Source organism: Struthio camelus, chromosome 4, assembly GCF_040807025.1.
Source record: "Struthio camelus isolate bStrCam1 chromosome 4, bStrCam1.hap1, whole genome shotgun sequence".
Taxonomy (NCBI): domain Eukaryota; kingdom Metazoa; phylum Chordata; class Aves; order Struthioniformes; family Struthionidae; genus Struthio; species Struthio camelus.
In genome coordinates this window covers 27,568,913-27,581,959 of record NC_090945.1, presented here as the reverse complement: position 1 = coordinate 27,581,959, position 13,047 = coordinate 27,568,913, and the positions used below count along the sequence as shown (strand labels likewise).

The following is a 13,047-nucleotide window of genomic DNA, read 5'->3' as shown; positions in this document are numbered from 1 at the left end:
TTCCTGCCCTTCACTAGGATGAACATGGAGGGCACTAGCAACAACACTGAAGAAGTATAACCTCGGGAAGAGGACACACATGAGGCTACCAATATATAGGTGGTTTCTAAGTCATTGAATCGCCCCCTTAAAAAGTCTCTCTGTCTCCATTTACTACAAAAGGGAACCCCTGACACTTACCTCCTAAATCAAAAACCTGACTTTGGCGCCCAAAGTTGTGCAGCTGTGGGGGCTAGGACAATGTGGCAGGACCAGGAGCCACAGGATGGCAAATTACTTGCACAGCTGCCAAGACGCCACGGCCAGTAACCAAAAGGCTACAGAAAACGGCCTCCAGTGCCAGAACCAGCGGAGAGCAGCCAAAAAAGATTTCCATGTCAGAGCAGTACTGTGTGACAGCATACGCAAAGGGTCCATAACAGTATTATCATCAGCAGATATGCTGAACGTGTGCTTGTTTGCGTCCCTTATCTTCAACTACTCCAACCAAATCTCTTTTTGCTCTAGAGAAGTTCCCCCTCTCCTGCTCTTTGAGTGAATACCTGATTCTAGTGACTCCTCTCCAGCTGGGACTGAATGAACCCTTCTCTTAAAGCTGGCTACCAAGCCCAGTCCTTCTGAAGTGCTTTGCAGAAGTAAAGAAAGCATGACTGCTTTAGTAGGTATGAAAGCTATCTACCTGGTACAGAAAATGAGTATTCCTAGCTTCTTTCTGCTTTTTAAACAGCAGCACATTTAAAAATGACTCCTCTCATTGGGAGATGGAGCCTCTCATGAATTTATGCAGTGTGATTTTATTAGCTAAGAGACAACCAGAAGCGAACTAAGAATATATAGTAGGAACGGAAGACACTTACTAGTAGGAGAGTAACTCTCTTTTCAAGGACTTTTACTTATAGCAACCAAAAAACGTGAATGATTTGGTTTAAAAATCAATCAGATTCTGTGCCAACACATAGTGAGTCAGCTAGAACAACTTTTCTGTAACGTCTCAGTAAGGACAAGCTTTCCTTCACCTCCTGAAATCAATCAGTCCAAAGCTTTGCACTCTAATTTATCTACTGCAAATCAAGGAAGCCAAAGAACAACCATTTTTTGACTGATTTAGGATGATGGTGTTTTTCTTCCTTGAACAGGGAAACAAGCAGCCAATCACTATCGAGATGAAGATGCATGAGCAGTGCAGCATGAAAAAAGATGCATTATATACTTTAAATGCCAAGAGCCAGCGCTATCAGTCTCATGAAACAAGGCATCAAAACTTCTAACAAGAGGAAAAGGAGGCAGTTAAACTGAACAGAAACGTATTACAAAGCCACTAAAGGTCAGCCTCTAAGCTTGTAAAAAGTTGTATGTTAACGAGAGCGGCCCAGCGGTACGGGTCTCGCACCACTGCTTATTTGCCTTAGCTGCCTCGGACCAGGTATCCTCAGGGGTGCACCAAAACTGTCACTGCACCGAAGCAGCACCTCTCAGAAGCTGGCACAAAGTCCTTCAGCAGAAAAGACTTTCCCCCAGTTTTAAGGCCTATTTGTCACAGTTGAGAATCATGAAAAAAGTAAAAACGACTCTGTTCTGAAACAGCCATAACAGAAAGGCATTACTGTTTGCTGCCTCAACTTTGTGGGCTGAAATACAAGATCTTGAATTTTATAAATCAACATCAGTTTAAATCTAATGTTTGCCTTCATAACAAAATCCTGTGTTGTTAACCCTGTGGCTTTGTGCGCGTAGAACTGCTGCAATGTATTAAGAGATGTTAAAATGCTGCTCTAAGTCGTGTTACTTCTACAGACATTTCATTGGCCGATGCTCTACCCAAAACAGCTAAACTCAGAGACTAACAACATTTTTCTACCAAGAGCAACGATGCTGCCAAGAAAATTAACACATGCCTTGTTTCATCCTGCTCTTTTTGGGTTGCGAGGATAGCCCCTATAGTATTTACTTTTACAAAAACAGCTACTGACAGCTCTACTTGGATTTTTTTTGCAGAATGCCTTTATTAATTTTTCCACAAGTTAATATGCATTTTGAGCACACCAACATGTAATGAATCTGTTAGCTAACTGTGAAGTATTTCCTTCCCCCACATACAGTACCCTTTTAGATTAGAAGCTTTATAATACAAAACGATGCCTGAAGAAGCTTTCTTCTGCAAGTTTCCAACAAAACGCTTACCTCCTCTGCAGGCAAGTATCAACATTAAAAACGTCTCCACTCAAGAAAGATTGATCACTTTGCAGTGAGGCTACTTTCAATAATATCATTGGGGAAAAAAATACTTTTCTCTCGCAGCTGTTGACAAATACCTTGGCTTTACTGGGAGTAGGAGAAAGTAAAGATTACTGCTCGTTTCAACGTACAGGAGGACAGGTTTATTAGAACGCTTTATTTTTAGAACCGTGATTTGTCTCCAGTTCATTAGAGAACGCTTCAGTGAATGCGGCAGCAAACTCAGAGAAGCTGTGCGCACTTTGTAAAGACTCAGCTGTCTTTGCAGAGTGGCCTGTTACTACTCATTTGCGCAGTAACCCTTTTTTTTTTTTTTTTTGGCTAATGCTATTTTACTCCCTACATAATAGTTTTCAAGTAACTAATAAACAAAACAAAGGAACTCGGACAATATGGATTTATACCATAACCACTGATGATCTGGCAAGTTTCTTAGCTGGCTAGAGTGATTGCCCATAGAAAACCCCATTAATTTTATTGGAAAGGAGCAAAGGGAAAAACTATTAATTAAAAGGAACAGTTCTCAACCACAACATTTCATAAATACTTCCTTTAGTTAATAGAGCTGTTTTCAGTTTTGTTTCCTGTATAATGTTTACTTAATAACTTGCAGTCAAAATATAGAAATATCCTAGGGCATATTAGAATCTACAGTTATATTCAAAGGCATACATCTGCCCGTAATAAATTTGATTAGATTTGTATCATGTAATAAATTGAATGGGCATGAACTAATAAATAGGGGAAGAGAAAGGAGAGAAAAACAATGTAATGCACTTGAGTAAAGAGATGTGCAGTCTGCTATATATTAACAGAAATTAAATTAAATCTTACCTTTATTATTGTATACATCTAGATAGTTTGGTGCTGAAAAAATTGTGATTAGTGAAGGGAAGCCTGTTGTTTGGCTTTTCCTGTACATACGATACCTAGAGGAAAGAGAAGTTATTATTGTCCAGTGTTGTATGTGCATTTGTCACTGATCACTATTTGTCACTATATGGCAAAAAACCCTAGCAAGTTACTTCACTGGCTTTTACAAACACCAAGGCAGAAAAGCACACATTTACACTTTTTAAAGTCACAGGGGAAATATTGCCTGTAGATTTACCCTTTACCTCCAACTTGGGACAGCTAAGGATGAACACCGTACACAAAAGGTGTGTCTCCACTTGGCATTTTAGCATGCTGGAGGTCCTTTTTGCTAAAAATTTACTCAATGTCCCTCCCTGGAGGCAGGTGGCAGCAACCCCAATATGCTCCCAGCCTGTTCCCTGCTGTGGGACTGAGGCTGAAGGCGAGCACCAATGCACCATCTAAAACACCCGTGTGCCATGAAGACATAGGGTACTTCCTTCAGAAGTGAAGCACATCTCCTCCATGACCCTCCACGGCTTCTTGTGCTCTCTGAATGTGCAAGCGACGGCAAAGCTATGGGAGATGGCAGCGGAGAAACCTGCTTCTTGCTACCCTCTGCACAGATGTGTTACACGTGCTTAGGACTGCCAACCAGCAAAAAGGTTCGTTGCTGGTAAACACATAGTGTGGGCATATGGTCCAGGCGACATAACAAATCACACCAGATCAAACCCCGGGCCTTCCTTTTTCTGTGCTGCACCAGTTGCTAACTTAGACTCAGCCTAAAAGTATTCTGCTTACACAAATCATGATCTTTTCAACAGTGGACCAAGTATGTAGGCTTCTGATTGCTGAGGCTTAAACATAGGAAGCTGAGGAAAAAGGAAAAGTACAGATTTCAGGGAAAAGCCAGGCTCCGGAGTCGGGGGGGCGCTCTCTGAAAGCTGATTAACCGCTGACTGTAAGGGCTCAAGACTCTGGGCTCCGTTGTTTGGCTGAAAGTTGGCTCTCCAGATGGATTTATAGAGAAATTAAAAACAAAATAACCCCAAACAAAGACACAAAACACCCAAACCATAAAACAATCTTTTGGGGGAGTATATGAAATGCATTAATTCAGAATTTCTCAGAATATCACGGGAGACAAACGTTTTCCATGAGGTCCTAATTCACTGTTCATCTGCAAAACTTTAATACTATAAATGCATCCAACTTCAAACGTTATTATCCAGCCTTTAGATAAAATATTTACTTTTTTCCTTTTCTGTAGGAAAAGGAAAGTATGAGAAGGGGAGGCAAAAAGGCAGGGTCAAGTATTTCAGTTCTATGTCTAATCAAATCCAGTCTATTGACCACCTTGCTAACTGCATATTGTCATTACCCAACCTTGCTGCCTTATGAAAAATCAGAGGCTTACTGGCCCAACAGGGCAAAATATGATCAATCAAGCATTATATATACAAGTAACTGGAAGCAAACCAACCAAATAGTACTTTTGTCTTACTAATATACTAATAACACCAAATTCTACTCTTTAGTCTTCAGCTACCAGAAACTGAAGAACTTGGCAACCACCCACAACAGTTGTACTGAAACCATTGTACAGTTTCAATGCAATCTCTTCTTCAGAATTTTACTTTTCACCCTTTATTGGAAAGCAATGCAATAAAAATGAAATTTCATTACCCTTGGGTGTTTCATGCCAGTTATTTTTGGCAGGCTAATAGCTTGCTTTTAATTGCATTGAGGTTTTTAAGTATGTGATAATTCAAACATTCAAAATAGCTTTTTATATGCACACAGAATACCAATTTAATTCCTACAATCTTGTTACTTTATCTTTCATTATCATTCAGATTGGGTAAAGTTTCTGCCTCCAAGTAAACACATTAAAAAGATATGCAAAGCTATTTATTCAAATACAAGTCCTTCACTAAAATCTCACAACTGTGGTGCATTTCAATGAATAAATACTTTTTTAAAGCAGCATAAAAAATGCTAGCTTTGCTCTGGCAAGAGTTACATGACTGAACCATCAACAAAACCCAATGATTAACCATCATCTCCTTTGCACACAAGCTCTTAAATTCCTTAACTCCATTACTGATAATCCAGCATAAAACCATTTTTGATTATTTTGAATTCCATCAGTTCCTTGTCCTGGTAAACCATAAAACCAGTGTGCTCAAAGTTTCAGTTAGATGTGAAAGACTTAAGGAGATGACAGTTCTGGCCTTCACAAGCCAAATCACTTCCTGAGGGTCATGGCAATCAGCGTGTCAGACTTCGGTCTCAGGGCATTTGTAACACTTCTTTTGTTGGACTGAATTTGTTTCCCCTCTCCAGTTTGGCATCCAAATCACTTTTGGTCATTTTATGTCATGTAAATCACTAAGGCCACACAAGTGGGATATGCGGAGATGCAGTAAGCCCTGTAACTCAGTAATAATCATGTAAAAGACTGCATTCTAATACCAGGGTATGATTTTTACTACCATTAATAAAAAGTGATAGGTGCTGCAACTTAATTTGAAGTCTCTCAATTCATTTTTAAACTCAGTTGTTCTTTCCTTGTTGTATTTGACAACAAGGAACCATTATTCATTATTAGTACCACCTCTCCCTCGCCCCACACACTTACCCAGCATCCTGGGCTTCATGAGCTCGGAGTATAGATAACAAGTTATTGTGCTGTAGGAATTCACATACAGCAGGGTAACTGTTGGAAGAAAATAGCAGCACCTGTTATGGCATTATCAAAAGCACCCCGTTTAACTCCAGCTTTCAAAAATGTTTCAACCAACATGCATCATTCATGAAGTCAGCCCTGATCTGCAGGCAGATTTCAGCAGAGCTAGCGCTAGAAGCAGTATTTTTTTCCCCACGCTCCCCCCACCCCTTTATGGGGTGGAGAGGTACACTGAAAGTTGCAATTCATTACGTAAAAACAGTTGCCTTACTGCTTGTCAGAGAAAGAAATTCATTTGATTATACTTTAAGATTCAACATGTTCATAAGAAGAATAATGCAATACAATGGTTAGATGCAACAAAAAGCCCTCTCCCCCACTGGCTATATTATGCATACACTGCTTAGGGAGACCATATAATATAGTGGTATGTGAAAAGAAACGGAGAAAGAAAAAGAAGAAAGGTGAACCAGTCTCCAGATTAAAGATGTTTCATCTTCTGAACAGCATCTCTTTGGTAAACAAGAATTACTTTTCCTCTCAGCAGCTTCAAAAGTGAATTCTACGACTTGTGAAGCCCTGAAAATACGCCCACTGAACAGTCCTTTACATGGTATGTTCTACTGCACTAAGGAAAATGCAATCATTAAAGGAAAATGGTATGAATTCCTCAATTCCACCTATTCCACATGACCGGTATCGCCTTCCGAGAGAACGGAGTCCTTTGTTACAACCTCAGCCCCGTGAAACCCACTCTTATTGTTGAAGACCCTGAGCATGTATGAAAAAGCACATGCAACGGAAACAAAACACAGTATAACCTGTTTGCAGTTTTGAAAACACAATTTTAAAGTCTGAAATATTAAGTTTTTAGAGAAAAATTACTTGAAGTGATACCTAAATACAGGTTACAGAACTGAAAATGCCTCCATTTTGCTGCTTTATTAAAAAAATTGTTTTTTTGGCGGTTGGGGGGGGGAGGGGAAGGAGAAAGATATAAATGATTGTTTTTTTCTTGCTTTTAAACCACTGATGACTCTCCATGTCTGTATTCAATGATAACAAGCATGATGGCCATCTATTACTTCAAGACAGGAAGCAAAACATCTCATATCATTAGTAATTTAATACAGAACTGAAGAAAGCCAAAAAATTCCTGGCTTCCCTTCCAAAAGTCAACTGCAACAAGAGCAAAATAGGACTAAGAAAAAGGACGTAAAAGGGTAGAGAGGTGGCACTGGAATAAAAAGACCTCATGGATCTGACAAAACCTTACGAGGCCCCTTAAAGGCATATGAGGGGCATGAATAGATGATACCTAGAGGCTCTTCCCCTTCTTCTTCAGATCAGTTCTATACAATTTGTTTTGTTTTATGAGGATTTATTTCCCACCCTTGAAACCAATCAATCTTTATACTGACTGGTTTGTATTTCACAATCTTTCATCGTGGCAGAAAACATGACACCCCTATGATACAGCAAATGGCCTCACTCCAAATCCCTGCAGCCTGGTGACCCTACATTTGCAAGGCGCTTCTGAACTCCACGTTCCTCATTGGCAAAGACGCAGCACAATATTGGTCCCATTCTCACAGAACCTTAAATAAGTTGCATTTACAATGTTACGTGCAGGCAGAAACCAGGTGCTAGCACCTCCTGCCAGTTGCTTCAGTTGAATTAATTCAAGACTGTAGATAGAACTGCATGACAGTAAGCCAATAAATATCTTGGGGAAAAGCTTCCCCCCACCTCGCTCTGACATGGCAAGCTGCACCGTTTTTATTGCAAAACTAATGTCCACGACCAGCTGTCAGACATACACGTCAACGTACAGCAAAAGGTTAACGCAAAGTCTCCAAATCTGTAAGCTGTTGCCTTCCCCTGACGCCAGTGAAACTCCTCCGGCACCAGGAGACAAGCCATTTGCACAATTAGGGCCAGAGACTCCTTCATCTGTCCATTATCGTAAATCTTGTGTGGCACAAGGAAGAGTTGAAGCAAGTTTGCTATCCCAGCTGATGGCAGTCTCCTTGAAACTATTCCTCTCTCCGAGACTTGGGGATTACGGCATACGCTAGCTGTCTTCAGTGAACCCTTATGGCATATGTAAGTAAACATCTGAATTTACTTGCAGTATCTGCAGTTGCCTGCAAATCAGTAGCACGACAAGCAGGCAGGGCACAGAAGAGAGGTTTGATATTACTGCCTTGTGCTGCCTGACTGTCAGACTGTAGATGACCTCAAGCTTCAAAGCTATGAAGCCCGAAATACTCTTACAAAAAAGTTAACGCACTTTTAAAGTAGAAAAGATACATTCCAGAAGTTATGGCTTACACTTTTGTTTCTTTTAATAACAAAGGTAGAAAAATACCTTGGTTAAGTTATTTAGAATTTTAATATACATGTCGTCTTCGTTTTGCAGTTACATTTAGTCTATATTTTGCTGGGTTCTACACTTAGGGAAAAAGCACGCTGTATGCATATGTGTGAAATAGGCTTAAACTGGTTGGAGACAAACACCAAAATATTCTCTCATTCATCAAAACCAGCCAGCAGACAGACAACCTAGAAATTCAAGTCTCCAAGAACAAATATGTTAATTACTCGAGCTTCAAATTGCTAGGACTGCTTCGTGAGATTTCAATGTGTTTTTGGTAGCACTTGTCTAACTTTTCTCAGCATTTAGCAGGCAAGCAGGAAAGCAATAGGAAAGGCAGTAAATTCGCTAGCAATTCAGCATGCTTTTAGAGGCAAGTCTTTGCACACTTCTATTTTTGCTAAGATTTGCAGTGAAGAGAAATTTCTTTTGCATGTTGTAACATTCTCAAAAACTGCGCGTGTCTCTACTGACAGTCTCTATGTCTTAGTGCAGAAGTAACACAATTCTGTGCGAAAATACATTTTAAAAGATGCAAAGAAACTCCTAATGTAACAATGATATTTTGTGAAACTTTCATTTATTTCAAAAATTGGTTGCAAACTAATTCAGAATTTCTAGGAAACTAGGTTATTTAGACCCTTTTCAGGTCCACTGCATCCTGGCTTATCTGCTCAGCACATTGTTTTAAAGACAAATTTTATTTCTAAAGCACCTGGAACAAAAATAGCAGGAGTCAGATTCCACTAGCTTCACTAACGGAACTGGTACTTTGATATATAAGACAACCAATAAATTGTATTAATATTTAAAATAAATTAATGCACAGCATTTCTTCTATGAATAGTAAACTAATTATTAGTATAATTATTCAGTAGGGTACACACCACAGTATATTTGAAATCTTTCAGTAAAGCTAGGAAAACCATTGACAACATATATTAAGGTGCTCATTAAATCTATTTGAATACTTTTGTTGGCATATTAATGCCATAGCCGGCTAAGTATTTTATGTTTCATCCCCACTACGAGGACTGTGCAAGGACCCAATCACTGGATGCTCGGTTGTTCTTTATACATCTATGTCTTGCCAAAATAAATATAAACCCAAGCGTTTGCAATTTAAGCACTCTGGAACGCCTAAGAGTTTTAGGATATATATTGTACTATATGTAAATTTACATATATTTATAATTATATATTTATTTTATAACTTAAAATATACTTCTTTATGAATTTATTTGATACACATACTTTTTCTAGCGTGTTATAACTTTACTGGTAATTTTTACTGAAAACAGGGCTGTTGATTTTCCTTCTTAGGCCTTGCAGGACTTTTTCCAGCAGAAAGCAAGCATATTGAAATTGCCAAAGCTGAACTTCCAGAATAGTTACCAGACTAAAAAAAATAAAAAAAAAAAAAATCAGAATCTGATCATCAGCTCTGGCAGCCCCTCTCTTCTCAAGGAAGGCAGCCAAACGTGACGCACCTCGGAAAGCCACGCTGCAACGGGATGCTCGTGGCCGAGGGGCTGGCTTAGCCTGGGCAGAGCTGTGCTGCCTGCTGAGCGCAGCCCGGCACCACGAAGGGCAGCTGTACCGTCCCCGGCGGGCACACCGGCCCCTCGGCTCAGAGGCAGCGTGGCTACCACTAACACTGTGCAAGTCCAGGGCGCACAGCCACCCGCTTCGCTCTGCTGCCTTCCCGCCTCCCAAGCGTGCCGTACCACTAGCCCAGGCATGGCTGCGGGCATCACTGGTTTCCTGCATTTGAAGCCCAGGATGTTGTACAGAGATGTTACAATTCCCTCTTTCCATTGCTGGGCAGTTGGAGAGCACTGGTCAAAATGCACTGGTGACAAATGACGTACACTTCCTATAGCAGCGCTGTAAAGTCACCTGATGGCTGAGGAAAAAGCAGCACAGATCCTGCATTAACATCCACTCACTGTTATTTGCCGCTACTGATTCACCCCCTCCCAGAGTCCAGACAATGGAACGGTCAGAAACGTGTAACGAAGGAACACCACGGTGATGGGAAAGACACAAAAGCCAGGTCTGCAGCAGGACAGGCTCACAGTGTGCCCATAAATAAGACAAACTTGCAGAGCCTCTGAATCTGCAAGCGTAACTCACACATAGGCATTTCCTTATGGGATTGTTTGTATTATCAAAGATCCTGGTAAGAGCACACGCTATTTTGCAGTATCTTGGGAGAAGATGCAGTCACGCAGTAACATTGAGAGGAGAATTACTTGAGTCAAAACTATTGCTAAATATACTGACCAAATATAAAAAAAAAAAAAAAAAACCTCAACCAAGCATTACACAAAAGACCTGCTGTCCCAGCCATGATTTCCTGGACCATGTTCCAAGTCCTCCTGCAACCACTTAACAGCCCTATCAGTTTCTTTATGCATGAAAGAGATGAAAATTCAGAAAAAAATTAGCACAAAATACATCCTCTTCCTTCAGTTTCCCCAAGGGAAACGTCACTGCTTGCTTCCAAGACCTCTGAACATTTTGAAGCTGAGAAGTCATTCGCAGCTAGGGGCTACAAGCCCAGTGGAACAGCACACTGCCGGTTTCAGGCATGCCCAGTCTCTGTCGTATGCTCTCAGGCTCCGGTTTAGTGTTTGGAATCGTCTGAAAAGATCGCCATTATAAAACAGCTTAAACTCCCAAATTATACGTGGCATGGTTTTGGCCACTGCAGTGATCTCAAATGCTGACAGGCTGCCATTCAAACCACTGGCAAATGAGAACTCATTTGCATACATTTCTTTTCATAATTAATTGTGACTAAATGTAGACTTATGGTACACTTTGTTTAGGAAATTTTTACATTAACTTCTGAAAACTGGAGTTTGTAATGAAAAATCTGATAGACAGTCAATTATGTTCATTATCAGTGCAGCTGCTCAAAATGTCTAGCTTATTACATTTTTTTCTGTAGTATTCTTTTCATCGAGTGTTAAGTACTGCATTGAAAGAAGTAATAATGAAGTGGTAAAATGCTTCTAAATAGACATGATAGGTTGTTCTTTCCATTTGAAAGGTAGGTACAAAAGTTTTTTTTTTTTTTTTAATACAATTCCTTGACTTATTCCTCATAAATTTGTAGAAAATAGACTTCTACTAGCAGAATTTGGCTCTTTTTTGGCTGCTACGGGCTCCATTACTTAGAACAACAGCAGATAGCGTTGTCAGATAGCGTTCCAAGCGCCTGGAACAACTCTGGTTGTCATCTTCTCTGAGTAAGTATGCTTTTTTCCAAGAGAATAAACTGGCAAGTGTAATGAACAAGTACTCATATTACCCAGATCACCACCCTCTATAGAGTACTTTATCTGGACATTTTAGTTTCAAAAAGGCAAGATAACTCCAATTTTTTGCTTTAGCTACTTGTGAAGTAGGGGCTGGGGAGAAGCAAAGCGTTCACCGCTATGCAACTGTCACATATGCCATGTCAATCGTGACAATACATCAGTTTGCTCCTCTCCAAATGCAATTTCATATTAGAGAGGTGACTCTAATCATGCTCTCTTTCTCTTTCTGAATATTCTACAACAATCCGGAGAGGGAAACCCAGAGGTATGAAAAGAGAAATCCCAAAGGTCTGGTCCTTGGGAGGGCAAGATCTCTCCAACTCCTCCAGGTAAAGTAATGGGAAGTCATACAAGACGCTAAAAAAACAAAGATCTTGGCAAAGGTTATTAGAAACCAACTTTTGCACAAAATAATTTCAGCTGGAACCAACTGGTCCTTTCTGATTAAAATTATAATCTTGTCAGCAAACTCGCAACCAGTTTTCATAATCGCTGCCATTCCAGAAACATTCCTCTCCTTGCCTTGCTTTGCAAAGCCCAGACTGTAAAATAAAACAGTTGGCCAAGAGGGAAAACAAACAAACAAGAGGCCAGAACAGCCCAGCCTTCTGCCTGCACTTCATGTGTCATGCTGTATCACAGCAGAACAGCCACTCACAGGGACAACAAAATACCCCACCGGTAAGCGAGAATGCTGCTGTTCTTCATGGAATATGTGATTATGATATTCCCTACTTTAGCACCCTTTTTGGATTAAACTTGCTCATACACATTTTTACAAATACTGAGCTCTATTTTGCATGATGGCTAATTTTTGAAGAGAAAAACAATACATTGCTAAAATTAAATAAAATAGTCCTTCCACCAAAAACTGAAAAAAGTGGAGTCCACAGCAAACACTAAGTCATATATAATTTTTGCCTGTTGCTGGCTTTTCAGTTTTGCCAAGGAGCACCCAGTCCTTCTCACAGAAACAAGTGCGTGAGTACGCAAAACACATACATAAGAGTAGATAAAGGTAAGTTCACACTAATAAACCTCAGTAAAAACTTTGACTAAAAATACACTGATGAACCCAAACTATTGTGAAAATTAATGATTCTATATCATATATTCTTTAAACAAAGTTCATTTTGCATCTAAAAGTATATCTGCACTTTAAGACAACCCCAGCATGAGCATAGGCACCCTGTGAGCATAGGTCTACTTTTGTTCTGCGTTTGTGCAATACCTTGATGGCCCTAACTTCCTGAACCCTTTCAAAACTACAAAAATACATAACAGTCTCTGTCTCAGCGTCTTTTAGATCTTGCTAACTTAGGATGCGTGGTCCTACACTCCAAGAGCCTGGTGACCTTCAGCTCCGGCACGGTCAGGTAGGGACCACTTAGCTACTAGGTCTAATTTAAAGGTTTCAGCCAAGCACAACTAGAGTCATCAGCTGGCTCTACAATTAGGGGAAACGCAAACATCGAGCAAAACACCCTGATGTGGACAAGGCAGAAAACATGAGTCATATACAATTTGATAATGACACTTTAAATATATTTTGAAATTTT

At 40.0% G+C, this 13,047-nt stretch overlaps 1 protein-coding gene across 5 annotated transcripts in view; it reads right to left on the bottom strand.

The window, feature by feature from the left end:
- PPP3CA (protein phosphatase 3 catalytic subunit alpha) overlaps window positions 1–13,047 on the bottom strand; it is a 208,640-nt gene that overhangs the window by 29,546 nt on the left and 166,047 nt on the right. For all 5 annotated transcript variants that reach the window (XM_068942006.1, XM_068942008.1, XM_068942005.1 and 2 more), the window contains 2 exons: window positions 5,735–5,812; window positions 3,070–3,164 (listed from right to left, as the gene is read on the bottom strand). In XM_068942006.1, coding sequence (XP_068798107.1) covers window positions 3,070–3,164; window positions 5,735–5,812 — 173 coding nt within the window. The remainder of the gene's footprint in view (window positions 1–3,069; window positions 3,165–5,734; window positions 5,813–13,047) is intronic.